This window comes from Branchiostoma floridae, chromosome 5 (genome assembly GCF_000003815.2).
Source record: "Branchiostoma floridae strain S238N-H82 chromosome 5, Bfl_VNyyK, whole genome shotgun sequence".
NCBI lineage: Eukaryota > Metazoa > Chordata > Leptocardii > Amphioxiformes > Branchiostomatidae > Branchiostoma > Branchiostoma floridae.
In genome coordinates, this window is record NC_049983.1 from 3,948,422 (window position 1) to 3,972,362 (window position 23,941).

The 23,941-nt window shown below is 39.4% G+C and overlaps 1 protein-coding gene across 1 annotated transcript in view; it reads left to right on the top strand.

The window, feature by feature from the left end:
- The window catches only part of LOC118415594 (probable ATP-dependent RNA helicase DDX60), a 58,211-nt gene that overhangs the window by 31,947 nt on the left and 2,323 nt on the right, over nucleotides 1–23,941 (top strand). Inside the window, exons 19-38 of the mRNA XM_035820297.1 lie at nucleotides 1,796–1,945; nucleotides 2,414–2,536; nucleotides 3,649–3,744; nucleotides 4,640–4,755; nucleotides 5,510–5,604; nucleotides 6,365–6,477; nucleotides 8,046–8,168; nucleotides 9,250–9,384; nucleotides 9,920–10,095; nucleotides 11,223–11,408; nucleotides 12,461–12,593; nucleotides 14,011–14,163; nucleotides 15,464–15,568; nucleotides 16,170–16,370; nucleotides 17,337–17,441; nucleotides 18,284–18,422; nucleotides 18,972–19,117; nucleotides 19,807–19,960; nucleotides 20,841–21,001; nucleotides 22,238–22,389. Of these exons, the coding sequence (XP_035676190.1) occupies nucleotides 1,796–1,945; nucleotides 2,414–2,536; nucleotides 3,649–3,744; nucleotides 4,640–4,755; nucleotides 5,510–5,604; nucleotides 6,365–6,477; nucleotides 8,046–8,168; nucleotides 9,250–9,384; nucleotides 9,920–10,095; nucleotides 11,223–11,408; nucleotides 12,461–12,593; nucleotides 14,011–14,163; nucleotides 15,464–15,568; nucleotides 16,170–16,370; nucleotides 17,337–17,441; nucleotides 18,284–18,422; nucleotides 18,972–19,117; nucleotides 19,807–19,960; nucleotides 20,841–21,001; nucleotides 22,238–22,389 (2,762 nt within the window). The remainder of the gene's footprint in view (nucleotides 1–1,795; nucleotides 1,946–2,413; nucleotides 2,537–3,648; nucleotides 3,745–4,639; nucleotides 4,756–5,509; nucleotides 5,605–6,364; nucleotides 6,478–8,045; nucleotides 8,169–9,249; nucleotides 9,385–9,919; nucleotides 10,096–11,222; nucleotides 11,409–12,460; nucleotides 12,594–14,010; nucleotides 14,164–15,463; nucleotides 15,569–16,169; nucleotides 16,371–17,336; nucleotides 17,442–18,283; nucleotides 18,423–18,971; nucleotides 19,118–19,806; nucleotides 19,961–20,840; nucleotides 21,002–22,237; nucleotides 22,390–23,941) is intronic.

Consider the following 23,941-nt stretch of genomic DNA (forward strand, 5'->3'; position numbering starts at 1 on the left):
ATGTGAAATGCACCAAAAGTTGAGAAAATGTTGTGTCTTCAAATCAAAAATTGTACCAACAGGAATTCTAATGTCCGAATCCTGTGTTCCAATTTTCAACCGTGCCACACTCGGCACTCTGGAAATAGTTCGATATACTCGACAGAAGCCCGTCTGATACAACTTCGAAACCTGTCTGTGTGATATAGAAAGTTATCACATGGTCCAGAATGCCTGTATCGAACGTTTTTGTGGCCCAGGTATGACATAACATTTGATACAGGTGTTCCAAACCGGGTGATAAAAAGCCATATCACACAGGCTTCAAGGTTTTATCACACTTCTATCAAATATTTCAAGCATACTCTGCGGCAGTGTGGCACGGTCAAAAATTCAAATGCCTGATTTGAACGTTGGAACATTGCTGTTGTAACAATGTTTGTTCGAGGGCACCAACTTTTCTCAACTTCTGACGCATTTGACATCAAAACATGTGTTTTCTCAAGTGTGTATGACAAAAATATCATACAACACGATGTGTTCTAATGTATTATGTGATAGATTTGAAACAGTGACAGAAGTGAAACTTTACTTTGAAACAGATGTGAAACTTTACACTGTGACAGATGTGAAACTTTACACTGTGACAGATGTGAAACTTTACACGGTGACAGAAGTGAAACTTTACACTGTGAGAGATGTGAAACTTCACACTGTGAGAGATGTGAAACTTTACACGGTGACAGAAGTGAAACTTTACACTGTGAGAGATGTGAAACTTCACACTGTGACAGATGTGAAACTTCACACTGTGACAGATGTGAAACTTTACACTGTGACAGATGTGAAACTTTACACTGTGACAGATATGAAACTTTACACGGTGACAGAAGTGAAACTTTACACTGTGAGAGATGTGAAACTTTACACTGTGACAGATGTGAAACTTTACACTGTGACAGAGGTGAAACTTTACACTGTGACAGAGGTGAAACTTTACACTGTGACAGATGTGAAACTTTACACTGTGACAGAAGTGAAACTTTACACTGTGACAGAGGTGAAACTTTACACTGTGACAGAGGTGAAACTTTACACTGTGACAGATGTGAAACTTTACACTGTGACAGAGGTGAAACTTTACACTGTGACAGATGTGAAACTTTACACTGTGACAGATGTGAAACTTTACACTGTGACAGAATCTGATGTGAAACTTTACACTGTGACAGATGTGAAACTTTACACTGTGACAGATGTGAAACTTTACACTGACAGATGTGAAACTTTACACTGTGACAGAATCTGATGTGAAACTTTACTGCTAGCAAGCCAGAGCCTAACATCTGCATATTAAGGATTCCTCTACGGTGACATATGTTTTCTACATTAGACAACACATAACCCAGCCTATCTGCTTGGAGATAAGCTGATTACCAAGCGCCAAAACCACATAACCTGTTCCACAATACCGGAAATATGGGGGTGATTTATGAAATTATTACAATGATTATAACAAATAGGTACCCCAAAAAAAAGAATGTGCATCATCGCGCAACTGAGTACAGACGACATACCAAACCACATACGAATGCGTAAACGGAACATGGACATATAGGTGTGAACACTCAAGACATAGACCGATCATAATACTCTTTCGACGGGGGTGACCCTCAAGTCACAGAGGAAGAATGTTATCACTCATCAGATGATTTTAACAGAGTTTCTGTTATGATAACAGATATCACACAATCCTGACATATCAGCAGTGCTGTGCTGACTTTTTAACATGTAATTCTTCCATTATTCTAACCAGAGAGAGTTGCTCGATGCAGTGGACAACAATGAGTCAGCCCTGATTGTAGCTCCGACCTCCTCGGGGAAGACCTATGCCTCCTACTACTGTATGGAGAAAGTACTGAGAGATGGGGATGATGGGGTGGTAGTCTATGTCTCCCCAACCAAGGTAAGGATTATCTAACTGTTGGATCACAATGATTTTGTTCTTAAACAACTATGGTCCAACGCACAAGCCAGCTTGGCCAGGGTTAGGATTTAGGGTAAGGGGTTATAGGGTTAGGATTAGGGGTATAATGTTTTTTATTTGAATTGATAGGTTTGGGCTTAGGCAAGAGTTATAGTGTTTAGATGTTGGACCGTCAGTTGACTAGAGTGTTTAGCCGAGTTGGTCTGATGAGCTATGGGCCTTGTTGGTGACATCTGGCTACTGTGGTATGTTATAATGGTATAAGATTGTTTAAAATGTATGACCTTCTGATCATTGGGGGACAAGGTAGCCACGACAATGGAGAGTTGTGACAATTATGACAATAGCCCCATCAATATATCCTATACACTAGATGTTACTTCATGTTACTTTCTAGAGTAAGAAAACCATACTCATAAAATCACTACTTTTTTTCTGTCCATGCAGGCCCTGGTAAACCAAGTCGCTGCAACCGTGTATGCTCGCTTCAGTAACAAGACGATGCCAGATGGAATGTCAGTGTACGGTGTCTTTACCAGAGACTACAGGCATAATGCTCTCAACTGCCAGGTGTGCGAATCTACCATTTTGTTGTAAACTTGTCTGTGTCATACATGTATATGTGTCAGTGTTTTATTGTAATGACTTCTGCTTGTTGGTCATTTGAGAAAAGATTCACCAAATTAATAAATATTTTGTTAGTATGATACATATGAATTATCAAAAGGTAATGAATATATACAAAAGTGTATTAAGCTGCAACTAGATGACTCCAGGAACAACAGTTTCCAGAATGGGCAAGTTTGTTTCTGAGTTCTTCCTATAGTTAGGCCACGTTGATTTGATTATATGGATGACATCCGCGCTCGCACCAATTTTCGACCATTTCCAAAAAAAGAAAAGTTTTCGACCACACAATAAATTGTGCAAAGCAGCTGTACAATGAGCACAAATATTCCGTACATTGAAAAAAAAGCCATATGTAGAATGACAAAATGAATCTAAAGTCAAAGAATAAGATGTGAAAGGACGGAAAGAAAAAAAAATCTATTGTTGGTTGGGGGAGGTACTAGTACAGAAAATTCAGGTCCAGAGGATCATGGTATACCATACTATGTGTGTTTAGTCCTATGTTCAACCTTCCTGGCCACTTTGATTTCATACTGAAGGCAACTTTTTTTTTGGCCAAACTTTTTTTTTATTCGCTCACTCGCATCAGTTTTGGAGTTCCCGGAGGATGTCATCCATATTATCAAATCAACATGGCCTTAGTAAAAGTACAGTGTACGAAGTTATCCAGTATTTGATTATACTGCTGCTGGGATCCCTGATACATGGGTAGGCAAGAGTCAAATAGTCTTTGCAATTGATTTGATACACAATAAAATTGTATAGTACTTACAGAGTCTAATGTGAATTCATTTGGTAAATCTTTGTTTAAATGATTATGTTTTTTTTTATTACAATGCAATTACAATTACAACTACAACTTACTGTCATTCCAGGATTGTAGTTTTGCCTGTTATATAAGTAAAGATGGTTACTGAGAAAAATCAAGGTTATGATTATGTCAATATGCAATTCGTTCTCCAATCGTTATGCATGCATTTAGTACCCTTTTTCACCCTTTGTACGTTTCGAAAATGATTCCGAGATCGTCACACAGATCTTCCTCATTTCAGATCCTGGTGACAGTTCCTCAGTGTTTGGAGATCCTGTTACTCGCTCCTCACCGCCAGAAGTGGGCCCAGAAAATCCGCTACGTAATATTTGACGAGGTAAGTTTTTAACAGGCGTACCTCTGTCAATACATATGAATGAATGATCTATATCATTGGGGTGGTTTGTGCCACAGGGGTCAAACCATTTAATTAGCTGACCTCCGACCCCCACCAATAGGAGAACAGTTGCCCCCAGCCTTTCTAGGGAGAAGTCACGTTTCTTCTAGCTCTCGTTTGTTCAAGATCGCAAGATGCCACCGTGAAAGCCCAGGTCAAAAAAGTGCCCAGGTTGTGGTGAACCGTCAAACCTACACCCCAAAGGAACAGCCACTCGGCACGGGAGGGCCTGGGCAACGATTCGGAAAAATTCAAAAATTGTACAAGATATCATTGTATGGCAAACAGTACTATGAGGATACATACAAAAAATATGTATTATTGATAAACCATAGTTGTGTATGAGTGATCTAGTCTCGAATTTGGAAGAAAGTACAAATATATTGACCTAGATATATGCGGGTATAGGAGTTTGACATGATAGAAGTACATGAAAAATATTGATCTCTGTACACTAAAGGGGAAAGTGTGTTCAACTTTATGACTACATGTTCCTTTCCTGCATTTGCATCATTAGATGTCACTCAAATTAATGTTAGCCACACGCAAGTTCTTCTTTGACAGGGGAATGTGGTAAATGCAACTGTGGTTCTATATTCACAGTTTTTGCTGTGGCCACTTCACCGCGAACTTAAAACTGCCGCAAACATTTTTCCGTTACAGACTGCAGTCTATGGCGCTACCGCAAACCACCGCTAACACTCCATTTTCCCGCTATCATGAAAGTAAATCCCCGATTAAGTGCATTTGCAGTATATTCAGCTCTGCCACAAACTGAGACCTAAAATTAACATGCTGTGCCCAAGGCAATGTAACCAGCTCTACATTTCCACAGGTCCACTGCATGGGATCAGAGATAGGTGCTGAGGTTTGGGAACACCTGCTCTTACTCATCCCTTGCCCTTTCCTGGCTCTGTCTGCAACAATATCCAACCCACATGACCTTCAAAGGTACAGTGCTCATTACTAAGAAGTTCAGCATATCCTACATATCTAAAGAATAGTCGTGTTTTGGGAAGGCTGTTTCAGAATAGTTAGTTGTATCCACAATATGAGATATGTATCCAGTATTAATCTTGATTATACAGCTGCTGACAAGGGGTAGGCTTAGTCTTAAATTCAATCCATGCTTCCAAGCAGCTCTGTCTGGTGGGTTCAAGCCAGTCTGTCTCTGTGTCTGTCTCTCTGTCTCTTTCTCCATCTTTGTCTGTCTGTCTCTCTCTCTCTCTCTCTCTCTCTCTCTGTGTCTGTCTCTCTGTCTCTCTGTCTCTGTCTGTCTCTCTCTCTCTCTCTCTCTCTCTGTATCTATCTCTCTCTCTCTCTGTCTCTCTGTCTCTCTCTGTCTGTCTCTCTATCTATCTATCTATCTCTCTCTCTTCTCTCTGTGTCTGTCTCTCTGTCTCTCTCTGTCTGTCTCTCTATCTCTCTCTCTCTGTCTGTGTCTGTCTCTCTGTCTCTCTCTGTGTCACTCTCTCTCCCTATCTCCCTGTCTCTCCGTACACTTTGATGCCATTCTTAGCACACTCCTTCCAAGATTTCTTTGGTCTACCACAACCTCTGTTGGCAGATAACTGCAATGTAAATCATCCAATTTAGAAAGCTATTCAAATATTTTTTCGGGATGATTATACATGTACACAACGATAAATGGTTCAAAAGGTGTGGGAACAACCTGCTCTCCTAAAATTATGTTTCTATTTAACAGCTGGCTACAGTCTGCAAAGGACTTTCAAAAACAGTTGGATGGTCAGGCAAGTCGGAAGAACAAAGCCCAACCACAGTCGTACAATGTCCGCTTAGGTAAGTCACGACAAGGGGTGGTCACTGACACAACAAAAGCAATGTCAAGTTAAAGTAACAGTTGATAAGTTTTGAAGTTCAGTAATTGTCATCAATTACATGTACTTAGTATACTCAAATGAATAAAGGGATGACAACATCAAGTTTAAAAAAACACTTGAAAGGTTGGAGGTCATCAATTTTACGGAAACAATTTAAACATAAATTAGTCAAACTTCATTGCACAACAATTGTATTGAATGCACTTATACAGCAAGTTACCTAACAGTCCTATGTAAACATACTACAATTTCTGTGCTACCAAATCAATCGACGAACTAAATGGTATATTGATTAAAGATATGGTATTGTTCTTGTACAGTCATTAAATTTTGTTATTGCCCTTTGTCAGTAACACATTATAGCATTATTTTTACATTCTTCAGAATTTACGATAATGTTATTATGATATGTTGACATTGATCAGCTTAAAATGTAATTATTATTTGGAATGCTTGAAATATTCCATAATATTATATATTACCCATTGTGTCAAATGGAATAGAGAACAGAAACAATGTCTAAATCTTTCAGTACCCTGGACAGACCAATGTGATAATACATTGCTTTGTTTTGTCATTAATGAAAACTCTTGGCAGCCCATAATCTATTGTTTTCTCTTACGTTTCATTCACATATCCTAGATGTGATTTTTTTCTAGCTGCCATTTCATGTACTACATGTATGTGTACTCATCTTTATCATGACTATCCATAAACAGTGGTGTATGGAGAACGCTACTCTGATCTGGAGAAGTACATCTACCTACCCTGCAAAGACTCTCCAAACAGTCTTGTTCCAATGCACCCCTACTCTGTGCTGACACTGAAACAGGTACCTATAGATATCTTCTTGTAAATTAAAGTGTGTGTTTGAACAGACTCTGCACTTTAAGAAATTAACTGAAAAGAATTGACCAGAAAACTGTTTACACTTACCTTTATCCACAGGGCGCCCTATATCCGTTGTATTTTAAGATAGGATATTTAGGGATAACGAGACGACGGATGAGTTTTTAAGATTGTAATTTTTCATGAATACTGCAGTTTGAATTCACTGTCTGTCGACTTGATATCCATAAATACCCTGATTTTAAATACTACGGATAAAGGTTACTCTGCGGATAAAGGTGAACTAATGTTACAGCCAACCACCTGCTGTTGCAAGCTACCTAAGGAACAGTCCTGTTCAATCTTTTAAATACAGTCAAACCTGCCCGAGCGGCCACCTCTTCTCAGCAACCACCTGGCCATTTCGACCGCTTTTTCTCGGTCCCGATTTTTTTTCCCATTGACTTAAGCATTAAGCGACCTTTTCTCAACGACCACCTGGCCAACGCGACCGTGACCGACCCAAATTGGGACCCATAACGACCACATCATTTTCAAAATTGAGGTTTTCATCGATATTTGATGATAACTAGCGCGATTTTGTGCCGAAATCGTTGTAAGAAAATCCGAATTTAGTTGTTACAGAAGTTTTAAAAAAAAATCTATATCATTATCAAGTGAACGAATGCTGAAACGTATATAGCCTCATACTTTTTTAAGAAAGATCTTTGTAGCTCATACCTTTTTAAGAAAGATCTGTACGTGTGAGTGCTTTTGTCCAACTGTACTGTACATTCACCCGTGGTACGCTATCGGGAAATACCGGGCATCGAATTCGAAAGGTGCACCATAGTTATTTCAGATCAAGAACATAGCGCCGCATAAAACTTAAGGCTTGTATGGTAACTGACAGCATCAAAGTTCCCTTACTGTCTATAATGTTAGTGTACAAATACTTGAGCTTTAAAACACTTTATCGTATAAAAGCTCGATAAAAGCTTGGGGTTAGATTTACAATTTACAGTGCGCGTGTTGTATTTGACATTACCTGTCCAAATCGACCGCTTTTGTCCGGTCCCACGGGTGGTCGTCTTGGGCAGGTTTGACTGTAGTTATAACCATCTTTCAAAATCAGCAGCCATTTTTTGTGGTCCCAGTTAGGCATTCATTTTTACGCCATTTAAAAAGCAGAACGAGTAACAGTTGTACTTAGCCTGGAGCATCGGCCATTTCAATTTGAGGATTTTTGCAGGTGCTGCTATCATAATTTTCTTTCTTTTCAACAACCGGCTTAGAAACAATTCTAATGCAAAGTGTACTCTTTACAAAGATAACGCCATGGAAGATATGGCAGATTCGTTAGATGTGCTGTATCTTAAAGTCTGGCCAACCAAATAATTTGTCTGAAGCATCCATTCCCTCTAAGCAACCACATTTCCTCAGTCTCTTGAGTGGTTGTTGAGACCAGGGTTGACTACTTATTTTTTTGCCAAGATAATTCCTCTTGCCTGTAGCTTCAAAATATTGTTCTTCTCAACAAAATTGTCAATTGCCAAAATATCATTTTCTCAGCTCCAGGACAACCTGGATAATCCGGATGGAGCATTCCCACGGGACTTGACTCTGTCCCCCAGGGAGACACTACAGCTGTACGACACTATGACTCGAGTCTGGCCAGAACGAGACAGCTTAAAGGTAAGGTGTACCTTTACAAGTCACTCACTCACTCATGGCCTATAACCACACAAGTTGAGTCTCAGGCAATCTACATCTTGTATAATGTTTGCTTTTTGTGCCACATGTACTTTTAGTAAAAGATAAGAACCTGTAGTCACAAACTAAATGTAGAAGCCAGAAGATATACTAAAATTCCCCGTGACCACAGTTTTTGTCCATTCTGCCCTAATGAGATTGAAGACGAATGTCACTTTGTTATGGATTGTTCACGATATAATCATGGTAAATGCAAAAAGCTGTGCACATTTCTTCTCATTTGCTATAAAGAATTTGCTACTCTCTTTTCGATAGATAAATTCAGCTACATTCTGGGAGGCAATAACCCTTACTGTGTACAAAGTAGGCAAACATATCCACGGATGCTTATACAGTAACTGTAGAACCGATAGTGTAAATGACATGTTAGACTAAATATGTTGACTTATTCATACCTATACAATGGATATATGTCTGTTAGTTGTACTGTAAGTAGTTGTTATACAAATTGTTATGTAGACTAGGGGTGGGTATCGGTACGGTGTACCGGTACAAAACTGGTTTTTCTTATTGGACCGGTCCAGAAAAAACGGACCTGAAAAAAATAGGTGGACCGGATGTTGGACCTATTGGAAAAGGAACAGATTATATGAATAGGCATTTACACGTTTGGGGTCTTACCGTTCGGGGAAAATAACATGAGCGAAGTAGAGTAGAGTCACTGAGAAGTCATTTGTACCAAGTTTTACAGTCAACTGTACAGAGGCAGTTACCTTAGTTTGTAGGATTTCAAAACGCTAGTGGGAGTGATATATTTCACAAAGCAGATTTCTTTGTAACAAAATGGACCATTTTTTTAGTATCATCCATTCACAAATTTTCACATACTGAATCAGGTTCAGGTCTGGACCTCGACCTGATCCTCTGGACCTGAACTGGGCCTGGACCTGAATTTCTGTACCGGTACCCACCCCTAATGTAGACCTTACGAAAGTCACTGTACTTTTGTCATGTCAATAAAGATTAATAAGTACATATGTTAAACAATGATTTTATACCCAAGGCACTAGAGGCAGATGCGTACAGGGACTTTGCCACCCGTGATCAGCTTCTCATCACAAAGGCCCAGGCTCGGAAGTATGAGGCTGACTTGAAGAGTGAACTTGTTATGTGGCTTAAGGAGCATCAAGAGCAAAAGGTGATATGTGAAGACTAAGTCTTGTTTCAGTATGAAAAACTACTTTCCTGCACATCAATATTTATCACATTTTGTTTTTGTTTTAGAAAGTCAATGGACTGAGGCACAGACTGTTGGTGCACTGATACTTGCAAAGTGACCTTGAACAGGTGCCAATGCAGTGGCAATCATCACCTACACCATTGCACTGCATTAAATGTCGTTTTGACATTTGAAAAAAAAATGCAAGATGTCACTAACTGGACGGAAACTAGTTGCAAACTAAAGGCCAAAATTGGAGCCAATAGGCAGCAATTGGTGCAAAGTAGATGCAAAGTAGATACCAACTGCCACCATTAATTCATAACGTATTCTGAAATGAAAGTATGCAAAACCTTGAAAGACTCTTACAGCGAATACACCACACATCAGTGTGACCACGAGAGTAAATTGACAAAAAAATCACAAAGGTCCTGCAATAAACAGTCACCAACATGCTGCAGTCCATTGATATCAATTAGATATCTGTTTTAACACTTGCTCTTTTGTTCTTAAGGTTTGCAGTGTCATAGGAGTGCTGAAGAGCCACATGGTGCGGCAGCAATCCACCTGTGCTAAAGAATTTGAGAAATATCCTATCGACATCACCGGCAGAAACTTTCTGAAGTATGAGATAGCTGCACTGTTGGACAAGTTGAAACAAGAAGACAAGCTTCCAGCTCTTGTGTTCAGGTAGGCTTGTACTGTATACTGGTAGTAATGTTCAAATTTCCAATTTTGAATCAGGCAACTACAACAGTATTGTAAATGCATTTTTAAAGTCAATGGTCTGTTTTTGTTTAAAGTAAGCAGGGAACTCTTCACAGCAACCCAAATTAAAGCCACCATGAAAATTTTTGTTCTACATGTATCTTGTCTCAGCCCATCCTTGTTTAAGTGCTTACAATACTATGCATGTACGTACATGTACTACACGTCGTACAGTTATTATAATGTATTGGAGTCACATGTTTTGGCAAAGACAAATTGAATAATGTATCCATTAGGACTTTCAAAACCCTTTTAACATTCATTCCTTGGGTACGTACAATTAGATCAGTGACAATTGATCGCACTAGCACTTCTGAAAACAGCAGTTCTGTCTGCTGCCTAATTTGCTAGTTGGTGGTTTGCTAAGTATAAACCTGAGTGGTAAAGGTGTCTGTATTTCCATTACTATGCAGTATGGGCCTATGGTATTATCACAGAATTAAAAAAAAACAGTCAGTGAACTCCTCATTTTTGCCCCTTTCTGCAAGCTAAATTGTAAAATGCATTAAATATTTTACAGTGTGTTAGCGATTATACCAGCTTCTAAATGTCACAATTTATCAGCCTAGAACAAGCATGATTAGCATTGTATTGTTTTCTCTAATAAAATTGGACTTACTGGCTGAGGTTTTTTTGTTATGATGATAATTTTATTGTACAAAATTATAGAACGTACAAAGCAATTGGCATCTACTGGACCGGGTATATATTAACTACATTTTCATAAAGCAAACTTACCTAATACAACAGTGTGTAATGCTAGTTCACCATCATCCGCGAGATAACCTATATCCGTTTTGCTTACAAACAGGGACTTTGGGGATATCAAGTCGATGGAGAGCGGTTTCTAACTGCATTTCTGTTAGGTAATGCAGTTTGAAACCACCGTCCATTGACTTGCTATCCCTAAATACCCTAGTCTTGAATACAACGGATAATGGTTACCCTGCGAATAAAGGTAAACTAGTCGTTATATGGTAAGGAATGAGAATGAGCTTTAACGTCTACATTGCACTTTTTAAAATATTATTTAACATGTACCGTCTCAGTTTTGATCGTGGCGTGATACAAGATCTCGTAGACGAAGTGGATGTAACCCTGTCTAAGATGGAAGCAGAGACCTTGGAAAGCATGGGAGTCACCCAGTCTAGTATCAAGAAAGACCAGTCCACAATGAGAAAAGTTGAGAAGGAGAAAAAACGTGTTCGAGACAAAGAGCAAAAAAAAGAGCAGAAGTAAGTTGAACATATTTGTTTCTAATCAGTGAAGTACTAATTTAAAATGGATTGTGATGAACTTTAATTGCATAATCATTCGTTGCCGGGGGAAAATACATAAGAGAACATACATGGTCTAATGAGTTTGAGAAAAGTATGATAAAAATGATAACATTTAATCTGTCATAATGCTAAACGCTATGCAAATATGGACTAATAGCTTCTCTCCTCGCTTTCTAAAACATGATAATGGCAACATAATCACACACTTCGCTGTTACAAAAACATTTGTGCATGACAACAAGAACTTTAAAAAGTATCCTGCTTTAATATCCAAATACATGACATTGCCAACAAATGCCATCCCCGCTGTGTACCGGTAAAATGTACCAATACAGAAGCCGGTACAATCAATTAGGTACAGGTACAAAATACCGGAACCCTGGTGTACCGGTACTGGACCTATAATCCACAACACATGTGCCATGCACAGAGGGACTGCCTGTCTGTCACTTAGCACTACACAAGGGAACTGACAGAAAAATTCACTTCAAACCCAGGCAAATAGTGCCTTTAGATGGTAAAAAAAAAACATTGAAACATTTTTTTTATTAGCGTTCAGAAAAAATAAATTAAATTTTTTTCATTGTCAACATGGGGACAATTTTCGTCTTAGTTTCCATGAAATAATCCCTACTGGTGATGTTGGTGGTGTGGAATTACTAAGATCCTACGCAATAGGTGTATCAGTTCAAACATGTTTTTTCTATCATTAAAGATCGACCATTATTTGAACAAGTAGTTCAGGTACAGATTCAGGTCCGGACCTGTACCTAAACCTGTGTACCTGTACATAAAATTTGTTTACTAAGGTACACAGCTCTAATGTCCATTGATATCCAAATACACGTCACACAAGGTTGTTTTTTTTCATTAAACAGCATGCTCAAAGACAAATAGTTTCGACTGAACTGACAACTATTACAGCATCCTAGCTAAACTGACATTATGTAAATGTGCAAATTTTGTTGCATGCATTACCCAATAGTGTTCAATCTATTTACCCACAGGTCATCAGGGAAAAATATCCTGGAAGCTAAGGATGTGCCAGACTCTGTTGAACAAGTGAATCAGGATGCAGCAAACATGCGCCGTGCTTTTTTGAAACACAGCTTTGTTTCTGAAGGCCTCCACAGCTCTAAGGTAAAGAAGCATTGAATAGGCATACATAATGTACCTTGTATACTATGTATACTGTACCGGTACAGAGACTTAAGGTACTGGTACCGTCCGGGTTCAGACGATCAAGCCCAGGTCCGGACCTGAACCTGGGCCTATAGTTGTTTGTGAATGCGTGACACTCAAAAGAATGGTCCATTTCACTACAAAGAGATCTGTTTGATGGAGTATCCTACCTTGACGTAAACAATGCTAACTGCCTCTGTTTAAACTTTGATCAGGCTTGACTGTAGAAACTTTGCTAAAAATGACTGCCAAGTTGACTCTACTTTACTTCGCTCGTTATTAGTTCTTGGACCAATGAGTTGCAAAACACGTGAACACCTGCTGCCGCAGTGCATGTATAATCTGTTCATTTTCTAATTTTTTCAATTAGTAACTGTTAATGTTGCACCTGCACCTATAATGACTTATTGTCTTGTTCTGGAAAACACTGAAATCATAGGAATTCTTCAAGATTTAGGCAAAATTCTCTATGACTCCGTCATGAATGATATTTACACGTATCACTGACTGCATTGGGTTTATTTAAAGCTATGGGTTTCTCATTTATCATGCAAAAAAGATTATGATTTTGTTGATTAACATAAAATTATAATCATGTTAATCATGATCATGTAAACTATCTTAGAAACTGGACAGTAGTGAACTATTTTAGTATAGCAAGTTAGCACAACAGAAACGTATTATGTTGCAGATTCTAGATTGTCATAAGTGACTGTTATGAAGCAGGTCTTTGACCCCTGCTAGACTACACCACTCAGATGGCATACATACCTCAGGCTGTCAATTTCAGCTAAATTCAGGGTCTGGAAATAAGATGCTCCTTAATAGGGCCTTCATACTGAAACCGAATCAGCAGGAATCAAGCGGAACCAGCCGGAATGAAGTATTTGCAAAATTCGTGCCACATTCGGGGCCATTCGGGTGGGAATTCCAAATGGACCTTATATCCCCTTCACACGAGAAGGAATGAGCCAGAATGCCGTCAGAATGAAAATTCTTTTCTTTTCATTTGAATTCGTAGTATATTCTAGACATTCTCACTGCATTCCAGATATTCTTTTGACCACATTCTGGCAGGATTCAAGTTGGCTTGCCGTTTTGGTTCTCCATCGAATGAGAATGTTTTGAATAATGTTGGAATGCCGTAGAATGTGGTCATACTGCAGTTAGAATAGTCAAAATACACTTAGAATCCACTATGAATGCCATTCGATATTTCGGGCCAGCCAAAAGAACAGGCACAAATAGCTGGAATGCAGTTAGAAGTTCTGGAACATACTACGAATTGCCAGGAATAGAAAGGAATTTTCATTCCGATGGCATCCCGGCTCAGTCGTGCTCTCGTGTGAAGGGGGCTTAACTTGAATGCTTCCAGGAACTGGAGAAATATCAGAGGAGGCTCTACTTCCTCTCAGAGGATCATCTTCTGAAGAGAGGAATAAGGAGAGGGATAGCATATCACCATGCTGGGATGAATGCAAAGCAAAGGGAGGCTGTGGAAACAATGTTCCGAAACAAGCATCTAAAGGTGCGTGCAAATTATGCAATCAAATGATGCATTTTAAGTCATACATGTAATGTTAGTTCACATTAATTTTATCCGTGGGGTTACTTATATCCGTTGTTTGTAGAAACATCAGGTATTAGGAATGTCAAGTGGACATGACGTCAAATCCAATTTCAATATTTTCTATATTCAACTGACATATTTCAATATTTGCAATTTGAAAATACCGTCAATGACCTTATATCCCTAGATGCCGTCTTAAAAAACAATGGATATACAATGTAACGGGGGCCGCCCTAAGATGCCCGCTTTTTTACGCGCTCGAACTCACGGCGCTCCATCACTAGTTGCCAGAGATTGGTCAAGTTTTGATCAATGAATTTTTAACACATTCATCTAAAGAACATACTTGGATAAGGAATGCATTCATATGGTTCATGAGCCCTTCACCCTCCTAGTTACAAGTGGCAAACACTGATTACGTTTTCGGGAATATAACTTCCGATTTTGTGCTGCGCTAGACAGTGCGCCCTAACTTGCACCTGGGCATACACAAAACTATCAACGTTTCCCGTCAACGACTGTGGTGTTAAAGTTGTTTTTCTCAGGTCGCATTTCTACTAAAATAAAACAAACTCTCAGAGACTCAACTTTTTGCTGTTTTGTAAATTTTATTTCTTATCTATGTGATGAATGTGTCACTGCTTGATACAGGTCGTACATTTAGTAGCACGAGCCGTCGCTACGAAGCGACCCTCTTTTCATCGCAATATAATCATCACTATTGGTAAAGATCTGTTTTTCAACAAAACGATAACTTTGTAATACACAATACACGTTACATCTATACTTTGCATGCAAATAACAGCTGTATGCATTGGCTATGCTTTTTAACTTTTTGATTGGCAAAGTCAGTGGCAACAAACACGCTGTACTTATGCATAATAGGATCAGCAAAAAATCCGGGCATCTTAGGGCAGGGGGCATCTTAGGGCGGCCCCCGTTAGATTACTCTGCGGATAAGGGTAATCTACATTTATTCATGAAGTAACACTTTGTGATTAAAAATATTGGTTGTATCTCCGATTACCCAGTTATCACATTTTACTAGTGTCAACATTACATCAATATTGAACATCATGATAATGACACCATTAGTTTTTGTGAGTGATTTGATATTACTTGCATATCATCACCAACAAAATTTTCAGGGTAGGATCTACAGGACGCGGGCCTCAAAAACTAACAAAAGCTGCACTATACTTGATTGTAGTAAGCAATGTGAGATCAGATGTCATGACAATTCTCATATCAATGTTAGGTTGTCGTGGCAACTACAACCTTGGCACTTGGTATCCACATGCCCTGCAAGACTGTGGTGTTTGCTGGTGACTCTGTGTATCTGGATGCCCTGGAGTACAGACAGGTAAGTGTACAGTCATGACTGTATTATGCTGCATATACATGACATTGTACAGTCAAAACTGCTGGTCTCATTGGACGGAGTCAAAATTGCTGCTGAGGCCAGGCAGTTGCTACAGACAGGTTACTTGGTTGGCTGGATGATTGGTACCAATTACTTTCATCATCATCATCATCATCCGGGTGTGCTAGTTGCACGGCAGGACATGACTCTTTCCTTCCATCCTTCCCTATCCTCCATAACCTTAGGCAGATTTTCATCCGAGCAGCCAGTATCTTCACAAAGTTGAATGTAGAATACAGTAGATATGTTTTTGTGAGGTCTACCTACGCTTTGCTTTAGATTAAATTATAGAATAACAGCAAAACACCCCTAAGTCAGCACGTTGCATGGATGGCAATGCTAGCAAATGCAGAAATCGACCATTTGAAATGTCCAGCTTCATGTAACGAATGCCCCCTGCGTTCATGGGGACTGAAAAAAGTGGTTGCTGGTTCAAGGGCAAGACCTGCCGCACTGGAAAGCAGTGATGATTCAATTATTTCTGATTGAAATTGTTACAGCTAAACACAATTTCTGATGTGTTTTTGTTGACATTCCCCAGATGTCTGGGCGTGCGGGCAGACGAGGATTCGACCCTGTCGGCAATGTAGTGTTCTTTGGGTTGCCGAGACCCAAGATCAACAGGCTGCTTGCTGCTAATGTACCCTGTCTGACAGGGAACTATCCGCTGACGTCCAGTCTGGTGCTCAGGCTCATGCTGCTGACCACTCGGGGAGATGACAAAACAGATGCTTTCAACAGGGTGTGTCATCAGGACAGTTTCAGAATACTGTTACAGTAAAAAAAATGTCTGCAGTCACTGTGGTTTTATGCCTGTGGTTTTCCAGGTGGCCATTTCACCACATTAATTCAAAACCCCATCAAACTTTTGTTATTCTGTCTTTTGCCCATCCACATCCTTGTGTAAGTGCTACATGTAGATTACTGTTTAACTCATGAATGATAACTTGTACTAAATGTGTTGGAGGACATTTTACGGCAAAGACGCGTGAAAATAGACACAATCGTCCAATATTGAATACAGATTTGTTTAGAACGTCCAACCAAGTCAAATCCTTAATTTACAAACTTTAAGATATCTACTCCCCCTTGAAGGCTTTTTTGGTCATACACAGACACTTTTCATCAATGATGATCACACCAGCACTTCCAAAAGCGACTAGTTCTGTTTTGTCCCTCTGTATTACCCTTGCTAATGTGGTTTGCTGTCCGCCGGTGTGTTTCCATTACTTTATCTAATGTGACTAAATACAGCCATCCGAAATTCAAAACTGCCGCAGACACTCTATTTTCTCCCTACCACCAATTTGAATCCCCGTGAATGAAATGGCAGTTTAGACATGTAGGTTACAAGGTCATAACATTTTTTGTAGGTATAACGGTTACCTAAATAAGAGATCCCGATTGGAGTTTCTGTTGACAGATTCTTTAGAATAAGGATCAAGTAGGTCAAATTGACATGAATCAAATTCAAAATGTTGAACTGCTTTCAAAGAATATTTTTTAAATTTAAACACGAATTGGTATCTCTAAACATATGGTTACCAAAAAAAATCACTGATTCTGCCAGATTGCAGTATCTGATTCATTGACTCTGACATGTATGATAAGATGATTAGTAATTTCTACTCAGTTTGTGATGTGGCCATCTTGTTGCATGCAAGTTGTATACGTTACCTCCCTAATAATGTTTGAATGTTCTCCTCAGGCTCTCAACCTCCTGAAGCATCCATTCCTGTCTCACAACAAGCCTCACTTTCAGGACCAGCTGCAGCACCACTTCCTCTTCAGTGTGCAGTTCCTCATGCGCCAGGTTTGGAGTGTCAATCAAAACCTTTTAATAGCATGGAGAAAAGCTGTCATAATAGTAGACTCTGGATTCCATAGTTGTCACCATGGAAAGGTACAAAGTCTTGGTCTAATATTATCAGTTAGCTGCAAACCAGAAATGCAAGCTGCCTAAATAAGCTTCATAATGTGTTTAAACTTTGGCGTCTTGTTAAAGTCGTGAATTGCTCCAGGACCTAGGACATAAGAGTTTTCTTTTACATAACCTGGTTTTTCTCACCTGCTGACGTTTAAATATCTGTCAGACATCTTCCTCCAATTACAAGTTCTAAGGAAGATGTCTGACAGACATCGAACCTTTAGAAGGTGAAAAAAACTGGTTGACTGTGTAAAAGAAAACTCTAAGACTTATGTCCTATGATCTACCAACCTGATGAAATTATTTTCGAATGATCCTACCCTGGGAAACCAGCTCGAGAAGCTTCGCAAAGAAGAGTTAGAACAGTTACCGATCCCCTGCCTAACGCGCGCCCTCCCGCACCCGCCCCACTACACCACCAGCTGGCCCCATTTACGCCGGGCCCCAACTACGAGAGGCAAAGCGATAGTTGAGGCCAGCTGGTTTGTGGCACCGGCGGGTGTTAGGCAGGGGGGTGTCCCGTGCGCGCGTGTGGTGGGGATCGGTAAACTAGGCCTTGCGAGCCTCGAAGGAGTCTGCGTTTTCCCAGGGAAGAATGATCCATGCAGGACCTGTTTTTGCAATTCTATTACTGTAACAGCAAATACATTTTACTACTCTTACCAGACTAAATGTACCTTTAAGCCAGGATAAAGGCTACATGCAAATACTACTCTTTTTGTCTGTAGGGCCTGCTAGACCTGGAGGGCACCCCACAAGGCATGGCAGGCCTGGCCAGCCACCTGCACTATCATGAACCCTCCAACTTCGTCCTGGTCTGGCTACTCCAAAAGGGCATCTTTCACAAGATCTGCGTGCCCAAAGATGGTGGGTTACTTTATAACAAAGTGGTATGGTCCTCACCTTACCTAAAATTGTTTGTTTTATTGTATACCCGGTAAACCGCCTGATGGTGACCAGGTTTGTACTGTACTGATGAATACAAGCTGCATATCTGAACGGATTTATTTGATCCATTCATATTGGGAAGAAACACTAAAGTATTTATTTTTGTTATAAATGTGATGGGTTCTTTTATGTGATTGAGGTATGGCGCTCTTCCAACACAGAACCTCCATTTAACGCTCTGTCTGGGGAACATCAATAGCTGTAGCTCAGTTTACTCATTTTTAACTGATTGAAGTGAGAAAATTAGTGTCGACAGCCTTTGCCAAGGGCACAACGTCCAACAAAATCTCTTTATCCTAGGTCCTCTGGGGTTTGAACAAACACCGTCAAAGTCGTTATTATGCCACATGGCGCTATATTGAAAACGATTTGAATATTATGAGTAACAACTTTTATTTTCTATTTTTGTAGCTCACATGGTGACTTTGATGTGAACTTTATTTTCCAATTTTCTACTTTAAATTCAAGGTTCTAGCAACGAGTTCTCTGATGACGTGTTGCGTCGACTGGTGCTTATTCTGGCCAACCTGTTTGGAAGGGAGTTCCTGCCAGCTTTCTTCACTCCACAAACAGTCAAAAACATGCAACAAAGGAAGAAACTCAGCCAGTCAAAGGTACATTGTCATTATATGGCCTTCTTTGGTCTATATTGTCCATGTTAAAATCAAACTTGATATCAGTCTACAGCCTGAGTTATGGTTTAACAGTCCTAACCCTATCTAGCTGGAGGTAGGGGGCTAAAGGTGCAAACTTTGACGTTGTATAACTGCCAAACAGCATATTCCACGCTACCAAATTTTGTGACTATTCCTAGAATTTAGTAGATTTACCAGATATTTGTAATCAATGAAAGTTTGTGATTTTTGTGTTGCAATAACAACGGGTTTCTGATAGTAATGTTTTACAAAATTCACTTTTTCTTGGTTAAAACAATGAAACTTCTTGTTTGTTTTTATAGTTGAATACATTATTCTAATAAAATCATCAATGAACTGACGCATGGATACAACCACTCCTACAACACAATTTGTAAGACTTAGTGTAAAATTAGCATGGAATGAGTCGCATTGATATAGTGTTTAAACATAAATGCTCATTAAGAAGTATATGATATGTTGTGGATAAATGTATATCTCTAGCTTAGAATAATCGCTAGTTGTGTCTGTACTTTCTACAAATAATGAACCATAAGGTTTCATTAGAATAAAATCCAGTCAAGACGGAAGAGTTTTCTTTCACACAACTTTAGGTTGCTACTGAAGTAATCAAAATTTACTATACTGAATCCCTTCTCGTTGAACAGCTGATTCTGGAAGACCTGCCGGAATTAGTGTCTTCATCCATCAAGGAGTATAACCAACAGACACTGAAACTCTTCCACTCCTACCTCTGCACTGTGGCAGAGGCCCTGGCCCCTCGACTTGGTCAGGAGACCAGCCTACCTGCATCCCAAATAGGTAAAAAATCTTTTCAGGTATATTATGTATTTGGAGATGTATGTAAGTTTTGAAATGCTATAACAACTCAGGCCATTGTTTAGAAATTTGAAGTCAAAGATGCATATCTGGCAGCATAAGATTATAGTTCATACAGTGCAAACGTCAAAGGGGAATAGAATACAATGCATTCCTTCCTTCGATATTTCAGCTAGGGCTGGTACCTCGGCGCTGTTGTGGATTACACCATGTTGACTTCTACATTTATGTCATACCTGTGTCTGTGACGCAAAAACGTTCGATACGGGTGTTCTGGACCGTGTGATAACTTCCGTATCACACACGTTCGAAAGTTATATCACACAGGCTTCCTTTGAGTAAATTGAACCATTTCGAGCGGGCTGAGTGCGGCACGGTTGGCAATTTGTATGCCTGATTCGGATGTTGGAACATTGCAGTTGTTATACTTTTAGTTCGAGGGCACCAAATTTGTTCAACTTCTGGTGCATTTCGCATCAAAAATAATATGGTTTTTTTTTTCAGGTGGGTATGACATACATTGTACAACATGGTGTATTCCGCATCACCCTTGGTCCCTCGGGTGATACGGAATACACCGTGTTGTATCCTATATGTATCACATGGCCTAAATCGAGCGTACTTTGTGTGCACATCTTTTGAAAATTGGTAATATGATTTTGGAATTGACGTTGTTGCAATTGTTTCAACTTCTAGGTGTATTTGGTATAAAAAGTTCAGTCAACTGTCAGTTGATTAGTTTAAAAATTGTGATTCATATGCAGTGTGACTAAACCTTTATCATGACTACATCATGTTACAGGTTACAAATTAGCCATTATCATATGATAGTGCTGAAAGTGTCATCCCTCTTTCCCTGCAGAGTTCTTATCGGCAGGCACTGATGCCTTATCGGCAGACAGTAGTCAGACACTGGTAACAAAACTGCAGCAGTCCCAGATTCACTACAGTGTAGTCTCGGCTTTTGCATCACTGTCTGGGCTCGACGATGACAAGCTTCAGGAGTCACAGAACATGTTTGAGGTAACTTAAAAGTTAATCTGTTTTGGACATAAGAGTTTTCTTTTACACAACCAGTTTATCTCGACTGCTGACGTTTCGATGTCTGTCAGACATCTTCCTCAGAGCTTCTAACTGGAGTTCTGCTTCTTGCCGCTATATGTAGCCGATGTAGGTGGCGCTTTTGCGGCAAGAACACTATCCCAAACGTGGCTCAGCTTGTACCCCCTTAGTCTGTGTTGGTAGAAGTAATGATTCTGGAGCTAAAATTTGGACTGTTTTTAAAAACACAAATGTTGGACAATTTTTGATTGTCAAACCCCACCATTTGATATGGAATGAGCAACGCACTGCCGCTGTGACGTCATTATATGCTAATACAGTCAAACCTGTATTAGGGGCCACCTCTACAGAGGGGCCACCTGTCCATAGTGGCCACTTTTTGTCGGTCCCTTGGGTATTTTATCTACAAGTTGCCACCTCTATACAGAGGCCACCTGTCTATAGTGGCCAAATTTGTCCGGTCCCTTGGGTGGCCGCTATAGACAAGTTTGACTGTACATGTCTAATAACTGGCAGATAGACCATGGCACCACGGTCTCTGATGTAGGATGGTTGTTAAGCCATAAGAAGTCTGATTCTGTGTCCAAAATAATTAATTGTTCCAGTGAGACCGAATGTCTACAGATGCCTTTATAATGGCTGTCTAACTTTTAAGGCTGTTGAGCGTGGGCGTTTGTGTTGAAGAAATCTGGTCTAAAATGGTCTCTCAGTCTCGCCAATGTAGATTTAATGTTTGACGTAATATTTGTCACAATGGTTCTACATTTCACTGTTTCCTTAATAATTTTTTTTCAAGAAGTCCAGAATAATTAGTAGATATTTATTGTGATTTGCCTTTGGGCAAATCACAATTAAATGAATTTTGGTAATAAAGTCTCATTTACTGTAAATTCAGAATCTTTCGCAGTGGTTTGATGTTTGTGGTTTTCCTGATGGCCGATTCAGCGCAATTTTAAAACCACCGCGAACATTTTTCCATGGCAGTAAGAGACTACAGTGCATGGTGCTACCGCAAATTTAAAACCACCACAAAAAGTCCTTTTTCCCGCTACCGCGAAATTAAATCACTGCAAACTTAAATGCATTTACAGTATTTGCTCATACCTGTAATTTTATGATAGAACATATTATAGCACACTCTCTCTTTTGATTTTATGGTACAATAATGAAGAAATTATTTTCATGTATTTTATGCAGTCCGTGCGACAAGGTCTGTACATTGACAGGGACTCAGCACCCATCTTTCCCCTTAAGAAGTTTGACAGACGTGGTCGTCGCCAGTACCTGAACTCCTATGCACTGGACTTCTTCAAACACCAGTGCTATCAGGCAATCATCGATGATAATGGGTAAACAACTATTTTCTCTATACATTAACCCTATTCAGACCGGGGGGGGGGGGGCTTTTGAGGCCCGCGGCAACTTTGATGTCCTATAACGCCAGAACGGCTTACGCTAAAGCCACCAAATTTGGTGAGTTTTCCTAAAATATTGTTGGCAACAATTTCACGAAGTTTGACAAATTTTCAATATTTTCGTGTTGCCATGGCAACCGTTTGTTGACAGGCTGTTTTGCCCAAAATCACTATTTTTGGTTCAAACAATGTATTTTTCACATTTATTTGCTATTTTACTGCTATTTTGTTACATAAATAAAATCTTATTTTATCTAGCATATCTTTCATAATTTCATATGCATAAATTATGCTAATTTGATGACGTCATCAGCCCAAAATCCAAGATGGCGGACCGTGTGGCCAGATCAAGAATAACGAGCTAATTATCCCTTAAAATACAGGTAATTTTTCATTAAAAACCATCTAAATGAATGAAGTCAGTCTAATTCCATTGCCCTTTGTGATTATTTGTTGCAAAAAAAGTATTTTTAAAAATTCAAGGTAGTGGATATAATATGGCGGAGCCCAACTGTGTCTTAGATGTGCATGACGTCATTTTATGACGTCATTTTGACGTCATTGATGTTGCTATTGGCAACGCAAGTCGTAGTTAACATTATCATTCTGTTATCTGCACTTGTTGTTACATTTTTGTAGAGTAACGTGAAGTTTTCTGAGAATACCCTTTTTTCATGGGTCCGGCGGATATTATCAAATTGATGACGTCATAATTACGCCATCTTACATCAACGTAACATGAAACGTCACATACTTAGATAGATACTTAGTTAGATATTAAGTCGATATCATGTCCTAAAAATTTAGTGGCCCTACGGCACGTCGTTTAGAGTGAAAGGACTTCAAAGTGGAGGGCCTCAAAAGCCCTCCCCCCCCGGTCCAGGGATGACCAAAAAAGCCCGGTCTGAATAGGGTTAAACGATTAAGCAAACATTTAGCATTTTGAAAAATGTCTATTTTGTCATTTGTAATGGTAAAGCTATGTTGAGTCACATTTTCGATGACGTTCTCTGAGAACCTCAAAATTGACCAAGCAAATGAGAAAAAGTTTGGCCAAAAAGTGAGGTTTCATTATGAAATTCAAGTGGTCAGAAAGGTTGAAGAAATGAGTTAACACAGAGTATGGTGTACAGAACATTAGATCATTAATTTTTGTTCTTTCATATGATTACGTCTTTATCTTTGACCTTAGAATTAGTATTCAACATTTTTTTCAATTAACAGGCTATATATTTACTCATTTTGCAGCAGAATTGTACGGATTGCAGTATGGTTGAAAACTTACATGTATGTGAAACTGACAAAATGTTCTACTCAGTCTATCTTCTCTCGTCACAGTGTTGTGGTGATGGAAGCAATTATGTTTTACTTTAAAAAATGTTGCTAGTACAATTTGTCAAAAGTTGATAAAGGAAAGCAAGGACTATAACTAGGGCTGTGTACCTAAACAAATTTCAGGTACAGGCACACGGGTTTAGGTACAGGT